Source organism: Myotis davidii, unplaced genomic scaffold, assembly GCF_000327345.1.
Source record: "Myotis davidii unplaced genomic scaffold, ASM32734v1 scaffold370, whole genome shotgun sequence".
Lineage (NCBI taxonomy): Eukaryota > Metazoa > Chordata > Mammalia > Chiroptera > Vespertilionidae > Myotis > Myotis davidii.
The window spans coordinates 17,627,423-17,654,378 of record NW_006288615.1 but is presented as its reverse complement, the minus strand read 5'-3'; the positions used below and the strand labels follow the sequence as shown (position 1 = coordinate 17,654,378).

The 26,956-nt window shown below is 37.8% G+C and overlaps 2 protein-coding genes across 5 annotated transcripts in view; one reads left to right on the top strand and one right to left on the bottom strand.

Moving 5' to 3' along the window:
* Nucleotides 1–26,956, bottom strand: part of SLC25A12 (solute carrier family 25 (aspartate/glutamate carrier), member 12) — a 171,559-nt gene that overhangs the window by 103,075 nt on the left and 41,528 nt on the right. The window contains exons 1-2 of one of the 3 annotated variants that reach the window (XM_006760629.2): nt 6,043–6,148; nt 347–449 (exon numbers count right to left, since the gene is read on the bottom strand). The exons of 1 other annotated variant lie outside the window; for it this stretch is intronic. The gene's annotated coding sequence lies outside the window, so the exon portion shown is untranslated. Of the gene's footprint in view, nt 1–346; nt 450–6,042; nt 6,149–26,956 lie in introns of those variants that run through there. One more of the 3 variants, XM_006760630.2, reaches the window with a different exon arrangement.
* HAT1 (histone acetyltransferase 1) overlaps nt 6,236–26,956 on the top strand; it is a 48,133-nt gene continuing 27,412 nt past the window's right edge. For both annotated transcript variants that reach the window (XM_006760632.2, XM_015561986.1), the window contains exons 1-4: nt 6,236–6,333; nt 8,673–8,777; nt 15,194–15,269; nt 20,466–20,586. In XM_006760632.2, the coding sequence (XP_006760695.1) occupies nt 6,327–6,333; nt 8,673–8,777; nt 15,194–15,269; nt 20,466–20,586 (309 nt within the window). In that variant the 5' untranslated portion in view covers nt 6,236–6,326. The remainder of the gene's footprint in view (nt 6,334–8,672; nt 8,778–15,193; nt 15,270–20,465; nt 20,587–26,956) is intronic.

Sequence of the window (26,956 nt, the reverse complement as noted above, 5' to 3'; positions counted from 1 at the left end):
CCCTAACCGGTTTGGAGCAGTGGATAGAGCGTCGGCCTGCAGACTGAAGGGTCCCAGGTTCGATTCCAGTCAAGGGCATGTACCTTGGTTGTGGGTACATCCCCAGTAGGGGGCATGCAGGAGGCAGCCGATCAATGATTCTCATCATTGATGTTTCTATCTCTCCCTCTCCCTTCCTCTCTGAAATCAATAAAGAAATATATTTTTAAAAAACTGTATAAAATAACACCATATCTGTAGTAAAATAAACTTCTTCACATACAACAAAATGTAATTTTACAAAGATATAAAAAATGTAAATTTACACTTTAAATGCATCCTAACCCTACCAAGACACCCATCTTACCTGATGAAGCAGGTTCTCTTTGTTATTATATGGTGCTAGTTGGCATGACCCTTTCTTCCTCTTAGCTCATTCAAGAGACAGGCAAAGGGATTCTCTGACAGCCCTGTGTTGATGAGATTAATGACAAACTTAAAGTCTGGAATCCCTCTAGCAAATTTTTTGGAAAGAATTCTTTTAATTTTACAAATTTGCACAGTAACTGTTGGTTTTGCTTGTTGGAAACTATATATATGCCTTAAAATTCTGAGTTGTAAAAATATAAGAAACACTACAATAAAACTAAATTTTATTTTATAGTTCTTTTAATATCTTATAATTCTATAATTCTTTTATAATTCTTGGACTAAACACTTAATTGACAGCATTATATAGCTGGTATAGAAGCTCTTATTTGACAGCATTATATAGCTGGTATAGAAGCTCTTCACTTTGTGTGTCCAGATCACCTGAAGTTAAGAGTCTTGCTGTGCATAGTGACATGGGTAAATGAGTTACAAGTCTTTAATGAAAACCAATTTATTAAAATGACAGCTTTCACAACATTATGAATATACTTAACACCACTGAACTGTATACTTAGAAATGATTAAGATGGTCAATTTTATGTGATGTGTTTTCCACCACAATCAAAACTTAAAAAGGGTAAAGTGACTGAAATAGTATCATCAGTTTAAAACGAATATTTCTGGTCATAATTTTTAGTCTTTTTTCTTTAATATCTAAGTAAAATTAATAAAGTTTTCTTCACCCTCCCCTACCTGGAAAATCATTCACATTAAGAAACAATGTAAAACAACAGCAAAAAAAGTTTAAAAACAGAGGCATAATCATCATTTTTTGTTGACTAAAACTGAAAAAAGAACATTTGAAATAGCATTTTAACTGTGGAATTTGAAATATCATAACATTATTGTATAACCCACCCTAAGTAGACATACATAACTAATGTCATTCTTATGAATTAGAGTTTCAAAGAGTAAAAAAGGCACCACAGAATGATCATTTTGTAAACAAGTGTAAGAAATTATGGTGCTCTTCCCTCATTTGACAAATCTTTGCTTATAAATGACAGAATGCAAAACTAGAAATATTAATTCTCAACTAACTTCCTATTTTCAATTAAGCTGCTTGCACTCTTTGACTCTGTGCAATCATAATTTATAGAATGTAAACTAGAGGGTAAGGAGTTAGCAACCATGTCTAAAAATTCCAAAAAGAATGATAACTTTCTAATTATGAAATCAACCAGTACATCTCATTAAAAGAAGCAAACGGTATTTTTTTTAAAAATCCCTCATTGCCCTAGCTTGTTTTTCTCAGTGGGTAGAGCGTCAGCCGTGGGACTGAATTGTCTCAGGTTTGACTCCAGTCAAGGACACATGCCCAGATTGCGGGCTTAATCCCCCAGTAGGGGACATGCAGGAGGCAGCCAATCAATGATTCTCTCTCATCATTGATGTTTCTATCTCTCTCTCCCTTCTCCCTTCCTCTCTGAAATCAATGAAGATATATATATATATATATATATATATGTACTTTTTAAATCCCTTATTAATCCCCATCTCAAAATTCCCTCTCCTACAGGGAAGTTAAACTTGTTAGGTATGCTTGCAAATGTTTTCTATGTTTCTATCATAATATATTTTTATACAAATAAAATAACATTATAATATAGTGTCACTTATTTTTTAATTATATAGTAGATATTTTCCCAAGTAAGTACACATTATCCAGTGCTATTCTGTGTGTGTGAAAAGTCAGAGAATTTTATTGACTTTTATATGTTCTTGAAGAAAACCATTTACTTGTAAAAGTTTGAAATTTGACATGGGATTTATTCACACTTAATTTTGCACATAAATTATTTAATTTGGAGGTAAGACATATTTTTTCATTTCAAGAGGACTTTTACATGATGACAATCACAAAATTGGCACACCATATTAAAAAACTAAATAAAAAAGAGCTAGTCAAGTATGCAGCTTTATATTAATTTCAATCTCATCACACACCATCCCTCATGTATGATTGTGGAAGTATCTGCTGGAGCTTACTAGTATATTAATAGAGAATGTCTGAGGTCACGAATGATTGTTTACCAAACAAAACCTCTTTTTCTAGTGTTTATCATTTTGTTATAAAAAATATTACAAATAAAAATTATTGTTATTGAAGGTGTTCATTTCAAAAATCACATATGATACACAGGTTCAAGCTATTTGCCCCTTGTCATATAGAGACATCACAAACACACTATGTGAATTATTGATTAAATGCACCTTGGCATCCACTACCAGCTTAGTAATGACACATTCACTATGTCAATTAATTGAAAATGAGAGTGAATTAAAACATATTCAGGTATTGCCCTAGCTCAGTGATGGTGAACCTTTTGAGCTCGGCGTGTCAGCATTTTGAAAAACCCTAACTTAATTCTGGTGTCGTGTCACATATAGAAACTTTTTGATATTTGCAACCATAGTAAAACAAAGACTTATATTTTTGATATTTTATATATTTCAATGCCATTTAACAAAGAAAAATCAACCAAAAAAAATGCGTTCGCGTGTCACATCTGACACGCGTGTCATAGGTTTGCCATCACCGCCCTAGCTGAATAGAGCATCAGCCTGTGGACTGAAGGGACCCCAGTTCAATTCCAGTCGAGGGCATGTGCCTGGGTTGTGGGCTTGATCCCCAGTGGGGGGCTTACAGGAGGCAGCTGATGAATGATGCTGTCTCATCATTGATGTTTCTGTCTCTCTCTCCCTTTCTCTCTGAAATAAATAAAAATATATTTTTAAAAACCATATTAAGGTATTGAGTTTATTCATAATTTGTTCTTAGAGAATCAAAAAAACTGCTAGAGAAACATGACAAAATTTGTATTTCCTCATTCAAGAGATTTATCTAAAAATCTGTAATTATAAGACAAATGTGCTTTTTTAAAAAAAAATGGCTAACTTTTTTTTCCATGGTTAGATTCTTATTTAGAGATGATTCCAATTTTAATTTGGGTCCTCTTTTCCCAGAGGGTAGGGAGGGTGGCTCAGTATTATAAGGTATATTCAACAAACACAGGGATGTTTCAAAGAAGACTATAGAGCACTGTTATAATCAGTCAAATTGTAAATGTTTCTTTTCTTGTAATCATGTAAAATAAAAAAAAGCCAGCAATTTTTATGAATGTTTAGTTATTTCCAATTTGCCAGTATAATTAATACTGCATTGAACATCTCTGTTGATATGTCTTTGCATATTGTACAAATAGTTTTGCAGGACAAATGCTTATAAATGGAACTGTTGCCTCAAAAGATATACAAATTGAAAAATGTGTTAAATTGCTTCTCAAAAACTAGTTTCTATACCTATCGACAGTGTATGAGAGTTAAAAAATGGAATGTACAATCTGTTGGTAATGTGTTATTCCTCCAACAGTTTTCAATATTAGCTTGTCTATTGTTATTTTATCTTATCTTATATGAAAGCCATCTAGCTGGGTAGGGGATTCTGGATAGCTTTTCTGGGAACTGGAACTCATACCCGACCCCTATACTATTAGCACTATGAGCTAAACAAATGGGTTAACTAGTTATTGTTATTTTTCTGTATATATTTTAAAATAAAGACACATTAAGTACCTACCTTTATCTTTTAGATTTCATATTTCCTACTTCTACTTTTTGATGACCATATGTTTAATACCATGTCTTTAAAAAATATCCCTTCTGGAGGTTTCAAGATATGATAGCAACGTTTACTAGTCTATATACTCTTGAACCTGTAGCAAACACATGATTGCTAGTTCATTCCTAAGAGTACAATATTTTCTAGACCTCTTATTCTAGAATAAATGTAATCATACAAATACCACCTCTTATTAACATAGAATTTTTGATAAATATTTTCCATTTGACTTTCACAACAACTAGTATGGTGACTGGGAAGGTATTATTATCTCCAGTTAATAGATAAAACAAGGTCACAATCATGAAAAAGTAGAACTTGGACTAGTATAGCGTGGACTTTCCACACCACTATGCTGCCTCTTTCATACATAGTAGGACAGCATATTCCTTTTCATATTTTATTCCATGGTGGCAACATTCACTTCCTAAATTCTCTTTAGGATAAGGTAAAATATAAATTCAAAAAGAGGGGAAAGACCCTACTAAAAAAGGAAATATATTTTCTTTTTTGGTAATTTTACTATTATGATTCTGAAAGAAGTCATTCTTTCATCTTTTAGGCAAACTGCACCTAAACATGTATTCTGTGGCATTTTTTTTTAAAATATATTTTATTGATTTTTTACAGAGAAGAAGGGAGGGGGATAGAGAGTTAGAAACATCGATGAGAGAGAAACATCGATCAGCTGCCTCCTGCACGCCCCCCACTGGGGATGTGCCTGCAACCAAGGTACATGCCCTTGACCGGAATCGAACCTGGGACCCTTGAGTCTGCAGGCCGACGCTCTATCCACTGAGCCAAACCGGTTCGGCTATTCTGTGGCATTTTAATAAATGTGTGAATAGCTCTAAGACAAGGATAATTTAAAACTGTAACCTCAATTTTGCAAGCTGATCATACTAAATGCTAGTCACATGATATAGCACATCACCTTATTCCTTATTCATATTTATCATGTATAGTATTTCTTTACTACAACTAACCATGAACTCACAGGGCTAATCCGTTTCAGATTTGCTGCAGTTGAGAAAAATTTTCTTGACTTAGTATAAGGATCATAATTGCTGTTCAGCAATTGACTGATCTATCGATACGGTGGTTTTGGAAAGAAATAGTAAGTCTTGACATTTTGAAGACATTATTGCTTCCCTTTTTTGATCCATAATGTCATTGATTATAGTATTGATTCAGTTTTCTATTTAACACTGTATGATCATCATTTCTGGTGTTCCATTAAGGCTTAACGGAAAAGGATCTGAGCATTCTCGGTACCTTTTTTGATCTTATCTTCAAGAGGCCCATCTCCATGTCTTATAACCTGTGGGGTATCTGGAGAACTGGACTCCTGCATAGGCTGCATACTGAGAGGACTTAGACAATTTCTTTTCTGGGCTTTAGTTTCCTCATCTCTAAAATGAAGGGGCGCATTCGTTCTAATCTAGACTATCATCTTATGGGTCCATTTTAGCTCAAGCATCATCGTACAACCTAATAACCAATATTTATTGACACGAGGCATTCTACAGTATACACAACACTGTAGGGATACTTATGGTTATCAAAAAAGTGGCTTATCCTCTGGGACAAGCAGTTTCAACAGTTTCTAAGTAATAATAAGCCCAATGGCTGAAAACAGGTAGCACATGGCGATGTGGTCCAAGCCGCTAAGACAGGTCTCGAGGTATTAACTACTTCAGGGCACTAAATGGTTGCCTAGTAACCTTCGGAGTGAAAGCAGAGTCCCTAAACTGATATCGCGCTGTATACTGTTAAAAAACATGAGAGAAAAGAAAAACGAAGTTAAGCAAGTATGGACAGCAAAAACAGAAACAAGTAAGTGAAAATTTCTCCCGCAACTGCAACTCAAGTCCTACATTCTAAACGAGGGTGCAGGTGTTTGGATCTACCCTTCAGGCCAAGGGGAGGGTTTTTCTCTCCGTCTCCAAAACATCGCGGGGGGGATGAGGGGGAGACAGAAAGCCATAAAGTATATTATTCAAATTAACCTCAAGAAACGTTCCCAGGGCTAAATAGAAGGTCCCTTTTACGGCCTCCTCCTCTACTTCAGGCCTACAGAACGGCTGACGGCACCCGCGGCGACCAGGCAGCGGCCGGAGCATTCCCGGCGGTGTAAGTCCCGCCTTCTGAGCTGCTTCCGCCGCCCCGCGCGCCGAGCCTCCTCCTCCCATTGGTGGGCCGGGGAAAGGCGTCGTTCAACGCGCTCACTTCCGGCCAGGGAGCGCGCGGGTTGATTCGTCCTTCCTCGGCCGCGGGTGCTCCCAGCTCGGAAATGGCGGGTAAGTTCCCGGGAAAAGTTTACCAAGGGGAGGGGGCCGGCAGGTTTGGGAGAGAATGCTGAGGCCGCGGTGACAGTGCCCGCTCGGAACTCTCGGGCTCCAGCCGGGGTTCCAGAAGGCCTGCTTCGGGCTGCGGGCGCGGAACTCCCAGCGCAGCTTCTAGTGGGTCGAGGTTCGCGCCCCCGCCCCCAGCAGCTGCTCAGGGTTCGGCGCCTTCTGCGAAGAACTTGACCCCCTGCGGAGCGACGGGGAGGCCGTGGGGGAAAAGCGTCGCGATTCGGGGTGTAAGGTGCCAGGTGCTCTGAGGCCTGTTTCTCTTCTCGCTCCTTTCGCCCGCTGCTGCCTCGGCTCCCCCAGGCTGGTTCGGTTCCCGCCAGATGATCTGAATACTCAGGTCCTCCTCCCCCAGGTCCGCTTCCTGCCGCTGCCATCAACCTAAGAGCTAGCGCGCTGCTGCCTTGCCCTGCACGGGGGCTCTCACTTGAGTGCTGGCTGACTTTGCCGTCTCCTTCGTCTCTCCCACTTTCGCATCTCTAGGATGGGTGTAGATTTCCTTGGAGAAAGAGGTTCTCTCACGATCCCTGCGCCTAAACTCTTGTTAGAGTGTGTCTACTATAATGTAGTTCTCTCGTGGTCATTCTATTCTGCTCTCCAATTTATTGAGTCTCCTTTACAACATTTAAGAACAACATCTAATAATGATGTCTGTTTTGGTACGTGTATGAAGACTGTTTTGATGTGACTATTATGCTTCCCCCCGACCCCAATTACATATCTTTTGACGTGATGAACAGTTCATGATCTCTGTTCCCAGTTCCTTCGTAGTAGTCTCACGACACTTTTTTTTCCTTTTTTCTTTTTTTTTTTTTTTTAAATATGGAACGCTTCACGAATTTGCGTGTCATCCTTGCGCAGGGGCCATGCTAATCTTCTCTGTATCGTTCCAATTTTAGTATATGTGCTGCCGAAGCGAGCACTCACGACACTTTTGCGGATGTGCTGGATAGACAGGCTGTAGCTTGAGCTCTACAGACGTGTAAGGAAGAGCCGTGGGATCATTGAGTTCCCTGGTGCTGCAAGAGAGGGGGAACATGGGTACTGTAGGGTATACATGTTATGGGAATTACACCTGAATGGGAATCTCAGCTTCGCCATGTAGTAGTGGGGTGCTCTGAATTAAGCAAGTACACCTCTTTCTAAGCCCGAGTTTTTGAATATGACCTGGGACTTGATATAGTATCGACTTGTGTTAGAGAATTGTGGGGATTAAGCTAATGTGGGATTTCACAAGTTAAATTTTGTTGCTTAGATTATACCTAAATTCTTCGAGGTGGGTTCTGTCATCTCAGTTTTATAGATTAGGGTCAGAGAGGTCCGAGGAAGTAATTCACCGATGAAGTAAATGAGTGGTGAAGACTGGATCTGAATGCAGGAATTCTGATTCCAAATCATTAATCTGCAATTGCCTCTGGTGTTCCCCATTTTCTGTGTATGTGTTTTAACCACTTACTGAAGTAGTATGGCATGTCACTGTACCCCTTTTGCTTCTGCTCATGATTTTTCCCCCTGAATTTTTATTAACTTTGATATTTATTTTGTCGGGAGACTTACTGTCATCTTTGCCTGAAAGTTCCTCTTGATAATGATTTCTTTCATTAATTGTTATATATCTTGATGGCTAGCCATGTTATAAAACGATTTGGTTATTCCAGTAGCTATAATAGTTTATGACTGCACAGATGGTAAAAAAATATTTGTAATACAATGAAGTTTTTCTTTCCTAACCTTATCCCCATTCCTTCTCATATCCTACAGTTAACCATGGTTACCAGTTTCTTGGTTATCTTTTCTAAGATAATCTATGCATTATCAGTTCATAGTTTTTTTAATGGTCTGGAAGTACTCTGGGTATAATTTTTCCAGTATTCGAAATGAAATGTTATTGTAATTATCAAAGGACATTCTCACTTTCTTAGTGGAGCAGTGGCATCCTTTTTTGTATTTCTTTTAAAAAGGCTACATAGGCATAAATCCTAGTAGGAAATTTATACTAGTATTAAATATTCAGAAATGTCAGTAATCTGTCATGTTAATTTTCAGGTGTACTCATTTATGTAAAGCAGTGCTGCTTCATAAGCCTTTATCTCAAATGATGTTTTATAAATGAGGCACTCATACTTAGTACATTTATTTAGGAGGATGTGAACAATGATCTATACTTTTATGATGTATAAAAATGCTTTAAATCTTACTTTTGTTTCACTTCTAATAACAACCCTATTTTTAGGTTTGCCTATTTAAACCATTTTCAACCAGACCTTTAAAAATCTTTCTCTTAGGATTTGGTGCTATGGAGAAATTTTTGGTTGAGTACAAAAGTGCAGAGGAGAAGAAACTAGCAGAATACAAATGTAACACCAACACAGCAATTGAACTAAAATTAGGTATGTATGCCATTTTTATGTGGTATTATGTATGTACTGTGTGTCTATATATAATTTAATCTTTGAAGTAGAATTTCATGTAAGAGCAGTTGTTTGTGTAGTTTAATATAGTTTTCTGCATTTATTGAACATATTCAAATTTTATTCAGTCTTGATTTATGTCATGGAGTGGGTAGATGTTTGAGAGGTGGCAAAATTTACATATAGGAACTACAGTGTGGCAAAAAGTGACAGGAATAAGTGGTCTCAGCTTCTTTAAAATATTTACCTTTACTCTTTCTTATAAAATAATAGACAATAAGTGTTGGTGAGGATGTGAAAAAACACTCATATAATGTAAAAGGGAGTGTAAAATAATACAACTACTTTGGAAAACCGTTTGGCAGATTCTTAAAAAAGCTAAACATATGAATTTATTAAATGACCCAGAAATACTACTCCTAGGTATCTACCAAAGAGGAATGAAAACAAATGTCCATATAAAAATTCATACATGAGGCCAAAACCGGTTTGGCTCAGTGGATAGAGCGTCGGCCTTCGGACTGAAAAGTCCCAGGTTCGGTTCCGGTCAGGGGCATGTACCTGGGTTGCGGGCACATCCCCGGTGGGAGATGTGTAGGAGGTGGCTGATTGATGTTTCTAACTCTCTATCTCTCTCCCTTCCTCTCTGTAAAAAATCAATAAAATATATTTAAAAAAAAATTCATACATGAATGTTCATAGCAGCATTATTCACAATAGCCAAACAATGGAAACAACCCAGATATCTATCAATTAGTAAACAGATAAAGTGTGGTATGTATATCTAAATGATAGAATATTACATGACAATAAAAAGGAATGAAGGTCTGATAATGCTGAAACATGGATGAACCTGAAAAACATTCTAAGTGAAACCAGACCAAAAAAAAAAAAAAAACACCCAAAAAAACTACCCCATATCCTGTATGATTCTTTTTGTATGAAATGTTTTAAAAAGCCAATTCTATAACAGGAAGTTGATTAGTGATTGCCTGGGGTTGAAGGTGGGAACAGAGATGACTGAAAATGAGCATAGGATTTCTTTGGGGAATCATGGCAGCTTTTTGAAATGAGATTGTGACCATGGTTACACAATTTTAAATTTACTAAAAATTAACTGAATTATACACTTAAAACAAGTGAGTTGTATGGTATATAAATTATGCTTCAGTAACACTGTTTAATTATATACTCATAAGTCCTGGTTCAATCACTTTATGTCCCTATTTCCTAATCTTTAAAATGGAGTTGATAGTATTTACTTTATAGTGGTTGTAAAGATTAAATGAAAGGTTAAACACAAGTAAAGTGTTTGAATGACTTAACTTTTAGAAATTCTCAATAAATGTCAACTTCTGTCATTTAAACAATACAAACATAATAGAAATACAAAGAAAATGACAAATAAGGTAAAAGATAATACTGATCTAAATTTTTTCCTTGTACAGACATTATTTTTCTAAAACCAGGAGCCTGTGGTTAGGCTCTTATTATTTAGCTTAACAATGTCTTGAATGTCATTCTCTGTAAATAACATATAGATCTATCCTATTCTTTTAAGTATGTAGTACACTATGACTGTATCATAACTTATTTAAGTACTAGAAGCCCGGTGCACGACATTCATGCACTGGGGGTTGGGGATCCCTCTGCCCGGCCTACGCCCTTTCGCACACAGTTCGGGAGCCCTCAGGCGTTGTCTGACTGATGGCTTAGGCCCACAGGGAGCAGGACAAGCCGCAGTCAGACATTCTTAGCGCTGCCGTGGAGGCAGGCTGCTGCACTCGCCAGCCATCAGCCCGGCTTGTGGCTGAGCGGTGCTCCCCGTGAATGCCCCTAGTGGTCAGTGCACATCATAGCGATCGGTTGTTCTGCAGTTCGGTTGATTTGCATATTACCTTTTTATTATATAAGCTGGGATTTCCTATGAGGGATTGCTTCTCCTCTCGTTATTAAAAATAATTCTCCAGTAATTATTCTTGTGTTTATCTATACAAACTTGTGTGCGTGTTGAGCTTTAAACCCACTAAACAACTGTATAACCTTGAGCAAATTAGTCCTTTTTGCATCATTCATCTGTGAAATGAACGTTTGATAACTCTTGTGAGGATTAACTGCAATCTACATATAGGAGCCTTAGCAACTGTTACAAACGAACAACCGGTCAACAGGTTGCTATGATGCACACTGATCACTAGGGGGCAGATGCTCAGTGCAGGAGCTGCCCCCTGGTGGTCAGTGCGCTCCCACAGCCAACCTCCTGCAGCCGGCCAACCTCCTGTGGTCCCTCCCCCCAGCTGGCCAGCCCCGGATCGGCTCCGATCAGGACTGGGCAAGACAGCCCCGATTGCCAGCCAGGCCGAGGGACTCCACCTGTGCACAGATTTGTGCACCAGTTCTCTAGTAATGATTATAAAATTATTAGCAAATTGCCTGACACACAGTTAATGTTCAAGTGACAACTATGTAATAATATTATTAGTAACACATTTTTTTGTGTGACTACTCCTGAAGACTGTATCCAGTGTTGGCATACAACATTGGTCACAGAAAAAGCTGTAGTACATAAACGTTAGTAGCAGCAATATTCAAAATAACCCTAAAGTGGAAGCATCCCAAATGTCCATTAACTGGTGAATGGCTAAACTAATATGCTATATTCATCCAGTAGAGTATTATTCAGCTACAAAAAGGAATGAAGTACTGATACCTGCTACAACACCAATGAACCTTGAAAACATACTAAGTGAAAGAAGCCAGAAGCAAAAGGCCACATATTATATGATTCCATTTATGTGAAATGTCCAGAATGAATGGGCATACTTAGAGATTTAGTTTCATTTCTCTCATAGTAATTGCTATACTTATGTAAGTATTGAGGGTTATTTAATGAGAATAGAAAACTCACAATTGTCCCGTATTGATTAAAAGGACTAACTCTATTCTTTGTGCCCTTGGCACCAGTTGTTTGTTCCTGTTGTCTAGGCCTAGGGCCTTTTGCCTTAAAAACCCTCTTTTAAGAAGATAACTTTTATTCTAATCTCTCTCAAATATAGTCCTTAGTATCTTCTCAATGTATAATCCCAGGAACATTTGGGAAACATTTTTTTTTATATTTTATTGATTTTTTTACAGAGAGGAAGGGAGAGAGAGATAGAGAGTCAGAAACATCGATGAGAGAGAAACATCGATCAGCTGCCTCCTGCACAACCCCCACTGGGGATGTGCCCGCAACCCAGGCACATGCCCTTGACCGGAATCGAACCCGGGACCCTTCAGTCCGCAGGCCGACACTCTATCCACTGAGCCAAACCGGTTTCGGCTTGGGAAACATTTTAGAAATAAACACATCATGGTTGAAGGTTATGCAGTGAACAAGTTTTCATGTAATAAAATGTCTAATATAAAAACTCCACTTAAGTGGCTATTAAAAGAATCCTTTATAAAGCATATACATTGGTTATAAAAAGTTTCTCTTGGATTCTTATATTTAAAATCTAATCAAACCCAAACAATAAATATCTATATAATAAAAGCCTAAGGGACCGTTACAGCGGAATGACCAGAACCGGTCTCTATGATGCGTACCACCAGGGGGCAGACGCTCAATGCAGGAACTGCCCCCTGGTGCTCAGTGCACTCTCACAGGGGGAGTGCCGTTCAGCCAGAAACCCGGCTCATGGCTGGCAAGAGCAGCTGCCGTGGCAGGAGCCTCTCCCACCTCTGTGGGAGCACTAAGGAGCAGTGAGCCGAGCGGTAAGGAGCCTGCTGCTAAGGAGCAGTGAGCTGAGCTGTAAGGAGCAAGCAAGTGGGTGGTACGGAGTGAGGGATCCCGGATTGCAAGAGGGATATCTGCCTGCTGGCTTAGGATCAGGTCTAAGCCAGCAGACAGACATCCCCTGAGGGGTCCCAGACTGCGAGAGGGTGCAGGCCAGGTTGAGGGACACTACCCTCCCCCCGCCCCCGCACTGGGCCTCTAGTCTATAATAATAAAAGTGTAATATGCTAATTAGACTGCACGTCCTTCTGGATGTCCTTCCTTTCGGACAAAGCTGCAGTGGGCGTGGATCAAGGCAGAGGCAGCTGAGAACCCCACCTGCGGCAGGGGCAGGCAGGGGCCGCAGCAGAGGCCCTCAGTTGCAGCAGCGGCAGGTGGAGGCCAGGGCCAAGGCCCTTGCACAAATTTTGTGAATCAGGCCTCTGGTATAGTATAAAAAGGTGGTTCTGCTTTCATTTTTTTGCATGTATCTGTCCAATTTTCCCAACATCATTTATTGAATAGACTATCTTTACCCTATTATATGTTCTTATCTCCTTTGTCATATATTAATGGACCATTAAGGCATGATTTTATTTCTGGGCTCTCTATTCTGTTCCATTGATCTATGTGGCATTATGCCAGTACCATGCTGTTTTTATTACTATAGTCTTATAGTATAGTTTAATGTCAGGAAGCATGGTACCTCCAACTTTGTTCTTTTCCAAGATTGCTGTGGCTATTTGGGGTCTTTAGTGGTTCCATATGAATTTTTGGATTATTCTGTTTTTGAAAAATGCCTTTGGTATTTTGATAGGCATTGCATTGAATCTATAGATAGGTTTGGGTAGAATGGCCATTTTAATGATGTTAATTCTTCCTATCCATGAGCACAATATATGCTCCGATTTATTTGTATCTTTTTCAATTTCTTTATTCAGTATGTATATTCTGGATATTTTTATTTCCTTTTGGTAGTATGTAACTTACTCCCCTACCCTCTATATTTCTTTTTAAAAATATATATATTTTATATTGATTTCAGAGAAGAAGGGAGAGAGAGATTGAAACATCAATGATGAGAGAGAATCATTGACCGGCTGCCTTCTGCATGCTCCCCGCACTGGGGATTGAGCTCGAAACCCAGGCATGTGCCCTTGACTGGATTCGAACCTGGGACCCTTCAGTCCGCAGGCCTACGCTCTATCCACTGAGCCAAACCGGGTAGGGCCCTCTATTTCTTGTAAAGTGGAAGACAATAAAGCTGGTTTAGATCTAAAATATTTTTGGAAAGAAAACTTTATAGGTGATGGTGTATACATTATATTGCATTAAATCAGGCGACACATTATGTTGATCTGTCCAATAATGAGTTAATTCTAAGATCCCTTGGAAAGGTGTGAAGTGCCAGATCTCTACAAGTCTTTTCTTCTGTAAATCAGTAAGCTGTTAGATGATACTTTGGTACCCTGCAAGTGACTTGCTTTGTGAGGACAGTATTAGCAATTTTTCATCTATAACTCATCTTTTTTCATTCTTCAGTTGCTTAAGGATTTTTTTTTGTACAATTTTTCTTCATAAGATAAATTATATTGGGAAACTGTTCAATAATATCAGTATTCACAGTACATACAAATACAAGTAACAGGATTCCCATTTCCATTTTGGACTGGTAGAAATTAAAGTTGAAGGTATAGAGTATTGTCAAGGATGTGGGGAACAGGAGCTTAAAAGCTGCTGGTGGGTATATAAACTGTTACAGTATTTTTAGATGGCATTTAAGTAGTATTTATAAAAAATATTTTAGTACTTTCACTAAGCATTTCTACTGCCAGGAATTTACCTTGTGTATATTGTAGAAGTACAGCAAGGTATTATATTTAAAGATGTCATTGCAGTGTTATTTATTTTTAATCCTTACTTAAGGATATGTTTTTATTGATTTTTTAGAGACAGAGGTAGGGAGAGAAAAAGAGGGGAGGGATAAACATCAAAGAGAAACATCAATCAATTGCCTCCGCACCCCCACCAGGGATCAGCAACCTAGGTATGTGCCCTTACCGAGAATCAAACCGGTAACTTTTTGGTATATGGGACATCGCTCCAACTAACTGAGCCACCTAGCCAGGGCACAGAGTTATTTTTAATAGCAAAATAACCCCAAAACTAGAAACAACATTGCAGTCCTAAAGAATGATGTGATGATATGGGCTTCATCAACTCAGATTATTGTTGTTCTCAATGCTTCCTGTAGATTCTGTTTTTGTTTCCTTGATGTTGAAACTTTTTCGAATCTCAAAGTGTCTTTTTTGGTTTTGTTTAATTTTTGCATTGTGTATGAACATACAGAAAAATAAAAACTAAATCAGATGCCTGTCATACCTAGTTTTCTAATTCTTAGAATCAGTAGGTATTATTTTCTTTTTTTAATTTTTGTTGATTCATTTCTTTATTTACTTATTTTTAATTCTTTATTGTTTAAAATATTACATATAGTATTACATGTTTCCTTTTCCCCATATTGACCTCTCTCCGGCCACCGAATCAGTAGGTTTTTGATACTAAAGTACTCAAAGTGATTTTTTGATATCTTTAATTTAATATCTTTAATATCTCTACATTTTCTTCTTTTAAACAGTTCGTTTCCCCGAAGATCTTGAGAATGATATTAGAACTTTCTTTCCTGAATATACCCATCAACTCTTTGGGGATGAGTAAGTAACATAATAAGATGTTTGTCTAATTAGTATGGCAAAAAAAATTCTATTTCCTTAAAAAAATATTAGAAATCAGACTTTATTTTCTTACCTGTTATTTTTCATGTCATATATTTTAAAACATATATTAGAATGACATTTTTGACATTGAGACACCAATTTACTATCTATTATTTAGTGTCATAGATGCATTATCTCATTTAATTCTCACTATAGTCTTAGTGATACCAGGTAGTATTATCATTTGTTACAGTGTACATTGGTCTAACTGGTTAGTTGCCTAAACATATGAAAGACTGAAATTCAGATTCAGGCAATCTGACTACAGAGCCCATATTCAAAACTACTTCTTTTTCTAACTACCACTTTGGTATGCTACTTCTAGTGCAAAATATACCCTCCCTTCTAAAGCAAGAAAGCTCAAATTATTATTCTATGACAAGGAAGTAACCAGTAGAGAGAAATTTATTTTTAAAAGCAACTTTAAAGGCATGTCTTGGAATATTCAGCACAATGCTTTAATTTCCTATACCTTCATTACATTATTAGAATAGTCAATTACCTTTTTAAAAAACTGAATTTTGAAAAAACTTTGTTTGCAGAAAGTTGCAAGAATAGTGCTCTGTATATCCTTTATCTTGATTCACTAGTTGTTAACATTCAGCTATATTTGCTTTAATCACTCTCCTTTTAAAAAAAAGAATGTTTGTTTTTTAAAACTATGTTTTTATTGATTTTCAGAGAGAGGAAAGGAAAGATAGAAACATCAATGAGAAAGAAACATTGATATGCTGCCTTCTGCACACCCCCTACTGATGGTGGTGCCCGAAACCTGGTCATGTACCCTGATGGCAATCAAACTGTGACCTCCTGATTCATGGGTTGATGATGCTCAACCACTGAGCAACACCTACCAGGCAATCATTCTCTCTTCTTATATAAATACAGGGTGGGGCAAACGTAGGTTCACATTTGTGAGTACAAGAAGCACAAAGTTTATTCTTGTATTATTATTTATTTATTAATTATATTATTTTCCATACGAACAACTGTAAGTCTATTTTTGCCCCACCCTCTATATCAGTATGTTGTTGTGGAGCCATTTGAGAGTAGGTTACAGATACTATCTTGACTCCTTACTCCTAAGTTCTTTAGTGTGGAGTTCCTAAAAACAAGGACACTAACTGTAGTAGAATTACCAAGACTCAGGAAATTTACCATTGATACATTACAGTACTATTTTCTAATATGGAGTTCACATTTCAAATTTTGCCAATTGATTTTCAGCAATTCTTTTATAGCTTTTTTTAATATCCTGGACCCAGTCTAGAATCACATATTACATTTAGTTGTCACATATCTTTAGTCTCCATTAATCTGAAACAGTTCTTCAAGCTTTCTTTGTTTTTCAGGACTGACATTTTTGTAGAGTATAGGTTAGTGTTGTAAATCTTCATTTTGGATTAGTTTGATTGTTTTTTCATGATTAATTCATATAATGCATATTTTTGTAGTACACTGACAAATTGTATTTGTCCTTCTCAGTGTGTTATATCAGAAAGTCCATGATAACAGTTTGTTTCATTGTTGGTGAGGTTAACTTGGGCCACTCAGTTTTGAGATGTCTGCCAGGTTCCTCCTTTTTTACTTATATATAAAATCTGTGGGGAAATACTCTGAGACTAACAATACCCTGTTTCCCATCAAACTTGTACCCAGTAGTTTTAAATCCACTATTGACTCTTGCCTTAATCAGTATTTTACTGTGATTATAAAATGGTGGTTTTCTAACTCTGTCATACCATCTACATTCATTAGTTGACATTCTACTATAAGGAAAAACTTCTCCCCATTATGTATTTCTTTGTTTATACAATAGACTCTAGGATTCTTTTTTTTTTTTAATCCTCACCCAAGGATATTTTTTTCATTGATTTCTTTTTAGAGAGTGGAAAGGGGGCGGGGTGGGGGGAGAGAAAAACATCGATTGGTTGTGTCCTGCATGCAACCCAACTGGGGCCAGGTAACCCAACCTGCAATCCACGTTGGGGTTACCTGGCCCCATCTGGGAATTGATCCTGAGAACCTTGCGTGCTTGGGCTGATGCTCTAACCTCTGAGCCATACTGGCCAGGGCTAGGATTCTTTTTTAAATTCAGTGGGTTATAATCTGTTTCTGTTACTGATTTTGATGATCCCAGATTAAGCAAGTAGTTATCCTGTCAAACCTGCTTTTGAGTCCTTTTGGTGTACCGTCATCATTTTGAGGGCCTGTTACTTTCTGATACAGTAAGATATTCCAGAGTCGCCTTGTACATTTCCTACTAGTTCTGGAGTCAGCCATTTTCCCAAGGAACCTTGGTTTGTTGTAGTAGGGAAGGGTGTTTAGACATAATTGACATTTAAATTATTTCCCCTCATGGTTTTTTTTCTATGCATTATTTCAACACCTTTGATATATTTAACATGTTTTAAAATTGAAAAATGTCTTTTCATGGGACAAATTTCGTGAATATTTCTCATTATTGATATATCAGATTAGGCATTTAATGTGCTTTTAAATATTAATATATTTTGTTATATTGATTCATACCAGAATATGAGCCTTTCATATTTTAAACAGGTTTTATTATAAAACTAGGAGCCCAGTGCGTGATTTGAAATCACACGGCACTGCCCTGCCTTGACACCCCAACCTCTCCACGCAGAGCTTCAGGACGCCTGGCCCAGTCCCCAAACCCTCTGGCCTTCTCTGGCTGCTTCAAGCCCCGCCCTCAGTCCCTCGAGTCGCCTAGGGCTGGTCCCGCCTTCTCTGGGTGCCTCACCACTTCTGCCAGTCTCCAGAGCAACGTGGTGGCCACCCCCCACCCCCCAGTCATGGCGCCAGAGGAGAGCGTGGAAGCCTCCCGCCTGCTGCGCTGTGCTCCTTCCCTTGGCAAGTGGGCCGTGGGGCACTCAGAGTGCCAGTCTCCAGTCTCCAGAGCAATGCCCCAGCTAATATGCTAATGACCTGGTCGTTACCCAGTGTATCGACCATTAGCATATTAGCTCTTTGTTAGTATAGATGAGACTGTTTTGCCCTAATCGGTTTGGCTCAGTGAATGGAGTGTCTGCCTGTGGACTAAAGGGTCTCAGGTTTGATTCTGGTCAAGGACATGTACCTTGCTTGTGGGCACATCCCCAGTGTGGGGTGTGCAGGAGGCAGCTGATCAATGTTTCTCTCTCGTCGATGTTTCTAGCTCTCTATCCCTCTCCCTTCCTCTCTGTAAAAAAATCAATAAAATATATTTTAAAAAATAATGTTTTCTCTTTCGATTTCTATTTTTAAGGAGCTGTTTATTTTATTCGCTTCCTTTTATTGCTATTTAAAATATCTTTCTGGCCTAGCTGGTTTGGCTTAGTGGATATAGTGTCGGCCTGTGGACCAAAGGGTCCCGGGTTCGATTCCAGTAAAGGGCACGTACCTTGGTTGCAGGCTCCTCCCCAGCCCTGGCTCTTGTTAGGGCTCCTGCAGGAGGCAACCAATTGATGCATTTCTCTCATGTCGATGTTTCTCTCTGTCTTTTCCTCTCTCTAAAAATCAAAACAAAATAAAACTGTCTGTGGTAATTTAGTGGGTAGGATGTAATTTTATAGATACTGCTTTTAATGGCATTTTGCACCTTTGCTTATCTGGCTTGATGCCATTAAAAGTGATGTGCTGGCAATAGACACAGATAACACTGTGGTGATAGCCAGAGGGAAAGGGGGGTGGGGGTAGGTGGAGGTGGGCAAAGGGAGGATAAATGGGGCAGAAAGATACTTTGTTTTGGGCTGTGGGTGCACAATGCAGTGTGCAGATGATGTTTTGAGTTGTACACTTGAAATCTGTATGGCTTTGTGAACCAATATCACTCCAATAAACGAGGCGGGGGGGAGGAAGGAAGGAAGGAAGGAAGGAAGGGAGGGAGGGAGGGAAAAGATAAGGTGTGTTGGCATACCCCTCTTCTAAGATAGGTAATAGTCACACAGTAGTGATAATCATATTTTTATAACCCAATGAAGACATTAGGCTTGATCCTAGTATAATTGCCACTTCTTTCTACTGCACCTAATTTACAGAGTCCTGGAATAGACACTGCTCATATTTTGTTAGCCTAGACAGAAATCTGGAAATGACTCTCTTTCAGACACTCTTCTTTGAGAATTCACTTAGAAAAAAAAAAGCTTTATTGAGATAATTTACCATATACTTGACCTATTTTAAAGTATTCAGTTCAGCCTGCCAGTGTAGCTCAGATGTAGAGCATCAACCCAGGAACTAAGAGATCACCAGTTCAGGGCACATATCCAGATTGCAGGCTCAGCCAATCAATGTTTTTATCTCTCCCACTCTCCCTCTCAAAAAAAAGAAAGAAAGAAAGAAATCCATAGAAACATATTTAAAATATACAATTGATTGGTTTTTACTATATTCAGAGTTGTACCATCATCACCACAATCAATCTTAGAACATTTTCATCATTCCCACCAAAATATTCCTAATCAATTAGCAGTCACTACCTTTTCTCCCATCCTCCCTAGACCTAAGCAATCACTAACTTACTTTCTGTCTCTATAGATCTGGATAGTTTAGAATTCACTTTTTAAAAGACTTTTAAGCTGAAAAAGGGAATAGCAAAGTAGGGTTGGAAAAAGAGCAGCAGCTCCAGATCTGCTTTCTGAGTTCATGGAAGGATATAATTAGGTCTGTTACCACTTTCGACAGCTCTGGAGGTTGGTGGTGCAAGCAAGTGGTAAGTTATAAAGACTGGATCAAGGCTACATCTTAGCTGCTTGCCTAGTCAGATACCAGTTTAACATTACTTGTCTCTGATTTTAAATGCCTTCTAGTAATAGTAGCAGCTACAGTCGCAGTAGTAGTAAACATTTATTGAGTACTTGTACAATGTGCCAATGTTATAAGCAGTTTACATGTATTAACAGTTTATTTAACCCAAACAGTTTCCCTGAGGTTGGAGCTATTATTCTTTCTTATTTTATAAATGAGGAAAACTGAGGCAGTTTCTTTACACATATTTCTGTTTTTTAAGAAGTAGTTTAAAATCTTAAAACTACCAATAGAGCTAAACTTGCTTATATAGGGTTAATACTTTATGACTTTGCAAAGATTCATTTTGAGATCATAGTTAACTGCTGTTTTTCCCCCTTTCAGTGAAACTGCTTTTGGTTACAAGGGTCTGAAGATCTTATTATACTATATTGCGGGTAGCCTGTCAACAATGTTCCGTGTTGAATATGCATCGAAAGTCAATGAGAACTTTGACTGTGTAGAGGTAAGAAGAGAAATACATTTATTTTGGACTCTATTTTTCAGTTGACTATAAAACAGGTTTTAAAATTTAAAGGTTTGAGGGAGGAGAAAATCTGTTACTTAGTAGCTCTGAAACCACATATTCAATCTTAAGTTATGGAGATGATTGCCTGTTAATCTCATTAACCTTGCAGTTTTGATCCTTATCCTGATATGTTTCTTGAGTGGACCTTCTCTATAAAAACCTTCATTTTTATGATCGGAGTAGTATTTTATTTACCAACTTTTGTTTTTTAAATTACGCACATGAAAATCCCTTTTTTTTTCCCAGCAGTTAAGTAAGATGGAGGGAAATAACTAAATTTTCTGCTTTATATAGAATCTGCCTATTTACATTTCTCATGCTGCATTTCTAATCCCACAAACTGCTAATATCTTTTATGAACATGGGTAATTAAGCTAATTACATTATAAAAAAACTATTTGAAACAAATTGACCAAAAGAGGGTAAAAGCAGAGAGTAATTGAAGAGTATGCTTCTGTGACAGGCTAAACTATGACACCTCCCTCCCCTGCCCAAAGGCAGGATGACCACAGAGGCAGAGTGATATGGCCACAAGCCACGGAATGCTGGTAGCCATCAGAAATTGGAAGAGGTGAGGAAAATTTCTCCTCTAGAGCCTCTGGAGGGAGTGTGGTCCTGTTGACACCTTGATTTCAGCTCTGATACTGAGTTTAGACTTTGCTGCTAGACTGTGAGAGAATAGTTTTGTTTTAAGCCTCTAAGTTTGTGGTAACTTGTTAGAGCAAAAAAGATTCAGGACTTGATGATTTGGGAGATTCTCAGCTTATCCAGTTTTCAGCAGACACTAAAATTAGGCTATTCATTGTCAGGAAACTATCGCTATGAAGAGAAAGCCAGAAGGGTGTCTAGATAACCTTTTGCATGAGGAAACCTTTCAGATTTCCTCAGTAGTCTCAGCAAAAGCCAGGAATAGAGATTGAATAGAGAGATCAGGGAAGATCTGTGGAGGACCATCTCACGTATCTAACGATGAGAACCCTCGTGGCATACACCCGCATCCCAAGAGTTTTGAGAATATTTTATCAGCAAAAACACCCAGTTTGGACTGATCAGATGAAGGAAGGCTGATGAACTTTCAAAATTCAATAAGCAGGAAACAGCTGCAAATACCCTTCAAGAAAAGGAAGAATGGCCCTGGCTGTGTGGTTCAATTGGTTGAGCATCATCCTATGCACCGAAAGGTTGCTGGTTCAGTTCCCGGTCAGGGCACATGCACAGGTTTCAGTTTGTTCCCTGGTGCATGCAGGAGGCACCTGATTGATGTTTCCCTTTCTCTAAAAAAATCAATAAAAACATAAAATAAATTTTTTTCAAAAGAAAAAAGAAAAGCAAGAATGACTCTAAGAGTGGAGTTTTGTTTTGTTTTTAAATATATTTTATTGATTTTTTTTACAGAGAGAAAGGGAGAGGGACAGAGAGTTAGAAACATCGACGAGAAAGAAACATCGACCAGTTGCCTCCTGCACACTCCCCACTGGGTATGTGCCTGCAACCAAGGCACATGCCCTTGTCCGGAATCGAACCCGGGACCCCTAAGACTGCAAGCCGACACTCTATCCACTGAGCCAAACCGGCTAGGGCTAAGAGTGGAGTTTTAAGCCCAGAGAGTAGAGCCACAGATCACAGTATTCCCAAGCCTTGAAATATAATGGAATTTGACTTGCTGGACTTTGAGATTGCTTAGTCCAGTGACTTCTATCTTCCTACCACTTTCTCCCTTTGAAATGGGAGAATCTATAACTTTTATCCTATGCCTGTTTTACCATTGTATTTTAGAAGTGATAACTTCTTTTCTAGTTTCAAGTGGAAACAAATTTTGTTCCATATTATGTCATAGCCAGAGTCTGACCCATACTTAATTTAGATAACTTAGATGATGGTATTTTGGACATGAGTTAATGCTGGAATGGTTAAAACTTTTTGGGATGTTGGCCTGGGTGTGGGTGTATTTTGCATTTTGGGGAATGGACATGAATCTTTGAAGGGATTTAAGAAAATTATGTTTTAGACTTGTTTTATTTCTGGGCACTCCTATTTAAAGGCATTAAAACTTTTATCAAGAATTACTTCACAGAGCCCTAGCCAGTTTAGACTGCAGGCCTAGGAGTCCTGGTTTCGATTCTGGTCAAGGGCACATGCCTGGGTTGTGGGCTCGATCCCTAGTAGGGGGTGTGCTGGAGGCAGCCGATCAGTGATCATCTCTTATCATTGATGTTTCTATCTCTCCCTCTCCCTTCCTCTCTGAAACCAATAAAAATAAAAAATAAAAATAATTACTTCACAGGGTTAATTTTTTAAAAATGAAATGACATTTTTGACACTGAGTCACCTTTATAAAATGGAAACTTGGAAATTTCATTTTGTAATAAAGGCTCTTATTGTTTGGACCTATGAAGCCAGCAAGTTTTATTTGATAAAATCAGTCATATTGATAATACTGCTACATACTACTGGGCAGAAAATTATAATGTGGAAAATGAAGATCTTACGTATTAGTACATACTGAATGCCATACTTTCTTTTGTAGAAGTAGCAGTTCTTAAAGTATTAACAATGAAGTCAACTTTCCCAAGGCTTTAAACTGACTTTAAACTTCTGACTTAAATCTTTTGCCAAGCTCATACCCCTATATTTTTTTGTTAGAATATCCTTTCATTATTTGGACTGGTTGATGGTCTTTTACTATTACTTAATTTTTTTTTTTTTTTGGTTTTATTTAAAGGACTTTTACTTGTGTGCCCAAGGTCACACAACTAGTAAATAATCAAGATTGTACTAAGAGAGCCCAGCTTGCATGGCTCAGTTGTTGAGTATCAACCCATGAACCAGGAGATCACAGTTTGATTCCTGGTCAGGGCACATGTTCAGGTTGCAGGCTCAATCCCCAGTGTTGGGGCGTGCAGGAGGCAACCGATCAATGTTTCTCTCTCATTATTGATGTTTATATCTCTCCCTACCTGAAATCAATAAAAATATATTTTTAAAAAATTTTACTAGGAGATAATGGTAATAGGCATAATGTATAGTAATATCCTATTTAAAAATGTTAAGACTATTTATAACCAGCTCTAAATGGGCCCAGGCTCTTGTGCTTATTAGTTTTATTTCTGTTTTTACAATGTATACTTTATTTTTTCCCCCACTCCCATACTTTTATGCTATAAAATCTCAATTTCCTGCTGTTGTGAGGTGCTTCTCCCTTGCAGATTGTCCCCTTATGAGTGAAAATACCATATTGGTAAGTTTGATGGAACTGTAACATGACTTAACTATAGAATAAAAGAGGTCTAAAATAGTCTTTTATATCCATTATTCAACTTTAGTGTCAGAAATAGTTTGAGCACTTACTTCCCACTTCCCAGCCCTGTTCAAGATGACTAAACTTATCAGATAAATAATATATAACTTTATTTAATACAGTATTTGTTTTATTCAGTGGTTTATATCCCTTGAAAAATTTTTAAAATTTTGCAGATTTAAAAGTATTTCTGAATAATGCTGTAGTCATGGTGATTTGATGTTTGAAAAGATTTAATCTTAACTAAAGTAGCATTTAACACAGACTTATTAAAATGTAGTTTTCCATAGTCAAGTATTTCTTATTAGATTGTTAAATTCTCAAGCCCAGCTAGATGCTCTAATTAAAAATGCAGGTGGTATTTTCTCTTGTGTTGTACAAAATTCACGGTTGTTTGAGGATTTTGGTGGGTTTTTAAGTTCCAGCTGATAGTGTTGAATTGATTTCTTCCAAAGGAACTATTGACGTAATTATTGACAAATCTTTCAAATGCTATGTGCAGTGAAAATAGCTATGTATTTGCATTGACTTCTAATTGTTCCATTCTTGAAAGCCAGGTTTTCCCATTTAGAGGGACTGTGTTGCGAGTAAGGAATCAATCTTTTATAATATCTTTTTGTAGGATTATTTGTTTCATGATCGAAGATCATTTATTTAAATTATATGTTCAAGCAAACACTTTTTCCCCCTTATGAAAAGAGAATGGGTAGCCCTAGCCAGTTTGGCTCAGTGGGTAGAGTGTTGGCCTGCAGACTGAATGGTCCTGGGTTTGATTCCTGGTTGCAGGCTTGATCCCCAGTAGGAGGCATGCAGGATGCAGCCAATCAATGATTCTCTCTCATCATTGATATTAGTATCTCTCTTGCCCTCTCCCTTCCTCTCTAAAATCAATAAAAAATATATAAATAAGAGAGAATAGGTAGTGGATGTTAGGGAATGGGCTTGCCTCTTGTATCTCAGTTTGCAGCAAGAATGTTCATTCCATAGTGCCTTCTGTTTTCTTGATGCCAGGGATATAGTGGCAAACAAAACAGAGTTGCTGCTCTCATGGAGCTTATATTCTAGCCAAGAGGAACAGTCAGTAAACAAATCTCTATATATATAAAAGCCCAAGAGACTCTTACGACTGAACAACCAGAACGACTGGTTGACCAGTCACTATGACGTGCACTGACCACCAGGGGGCAGACGCTCAATGTAGGAGCTGCCCCCTGGTGGTCAGTGCACTCCCACAGCTAACCTCCCCTGGTCCCTACCCCCAGCCAGCAAATCTCCCGTGGTCCCTCCCCCTCTCCCTCCCCGTCTGGCAGGCCCCGTCCAGCAGCCTCTGAACAGCAGCCGGCAGCAGGCCTCCAGGGACTGGGCGAGACAGCCCCAATAGGCCCTGATTGCCAGCCAGGCCTAGGGACCCCTTCCATGCACAGATTTCGTGCAGTGGGCCTCTAGTAGAAAATAAACCAATTAAATTTAGATAGTGTTATGAAGAAACATTTTGCTGGTTTTTAAATGAAGAAGAGCCAGCCATGTAAGGGAAGAGCTTAGTTAGCAAAAGGACCAGCATATGCAAAGGCCCTGAAATGAGAACCCTCTTGGCATTTTTGTAGTCCAGGAAGATCACCATCATTTAATCATTGGTGATGGAAGAGAGGGTAGTAAATGATTGAAGGGCTTCGCAAAACTAGATCATGTGGGGTAAGAATGGTTGATAGCTTTTAAAGGATTTAAGTGTGTGTGGGGGTCCCTATGATACGGTTTTTACTTTTTAAATGATTCTGGCTGTTACGCAAATTACACACTGTACAGGGGCAAGACTGAAAGAAAGGAGACCAGAACATTGTAGTGTTACTGCATTCAGTTGTTTTATTGAGGATATATTTTGGAAAGAGGAATAAGGAAGACCCCACTGCTTAAAAAAATAGTGGTACTTTTAAACAAAATAGAAAAGATTGGAAAAGATTTAGGGGGTAATCAAAATTTTTGTTTGAGGTGTGTGAGGTTTGATACTATTACATATGAGATTTTGCAGACTATTCTAAGTAGCATTTTTGTATATGAAAAATATACCCTTTTAGATGATCAGAAACACAGCAAATCTGCTTATAAGTTTGCTTACTAGAACTTGCCATTACATTCATCTTTCATTGTTACTTCTTTTTATTTTCCATGCAGAGTTCTCCAGTTGCATCTAAAGTTTTTTAGTGACAAAATGCCTATAAAATATCTTCACTAGCCTTCATCTTTAAAGGCCGCTATAATTATTCTGAATTGTACAGTACAGTAAACTTGATTATTCAGACATGGATTGTTTATTTTATGGTTATCCCTGACCTTTGCTTTTATTAATACCTCCTTCTCCCTCTTGAGGTAGTTTCATTGCTTTTAAGTGAAAGTGTGTGTAACTAGGATTGTTACACGCTTTTTGGGAAAGGTTTGGTAGAGAAGGTTTTAATACATGGATAAGGTATTATCTGTGAATTTCAGTAATCTATTTATGTTGTCTCCTATATATGGATTGAATTTGTGAATAGGTAAGAGCAGATTTTAAGATTTTTTTTCTGGATTCTTTAGCTTCTTACAGAGAAACCCTGCACATTTACAAAAAGCTAATCTTGAGGAAATGAAAAAATAATCTTTATTAGACTAATAATATTTCACTAAACTCTTTTTAAAAATAATTTTGAGTGCTCTTTATGAGTAATCCTTTTTATGGAGTATAAATATCAGTAATATATGTTTAGATTTAAAACCATATATTGAGGTTTTTATTTTGGAATTTTTTTTTGAGTTCATGTAGCAAAACACTAATGTAATATAAACAAACATAATACAACCATTGTTTTTCCAGTGGTGAAAAAGTTTTATTAATTTCTCTAACAGTAATCAAATTTTTACAACTTAAATATTGTCAGAGGATTTTAAAAATTGTTTAGATTCCAATTTTTTATTTTTTATTTTTTTAACATAGTTTTAAAATTATTGGCAGTATTACAGATGGCCCGTCCTCTCCCC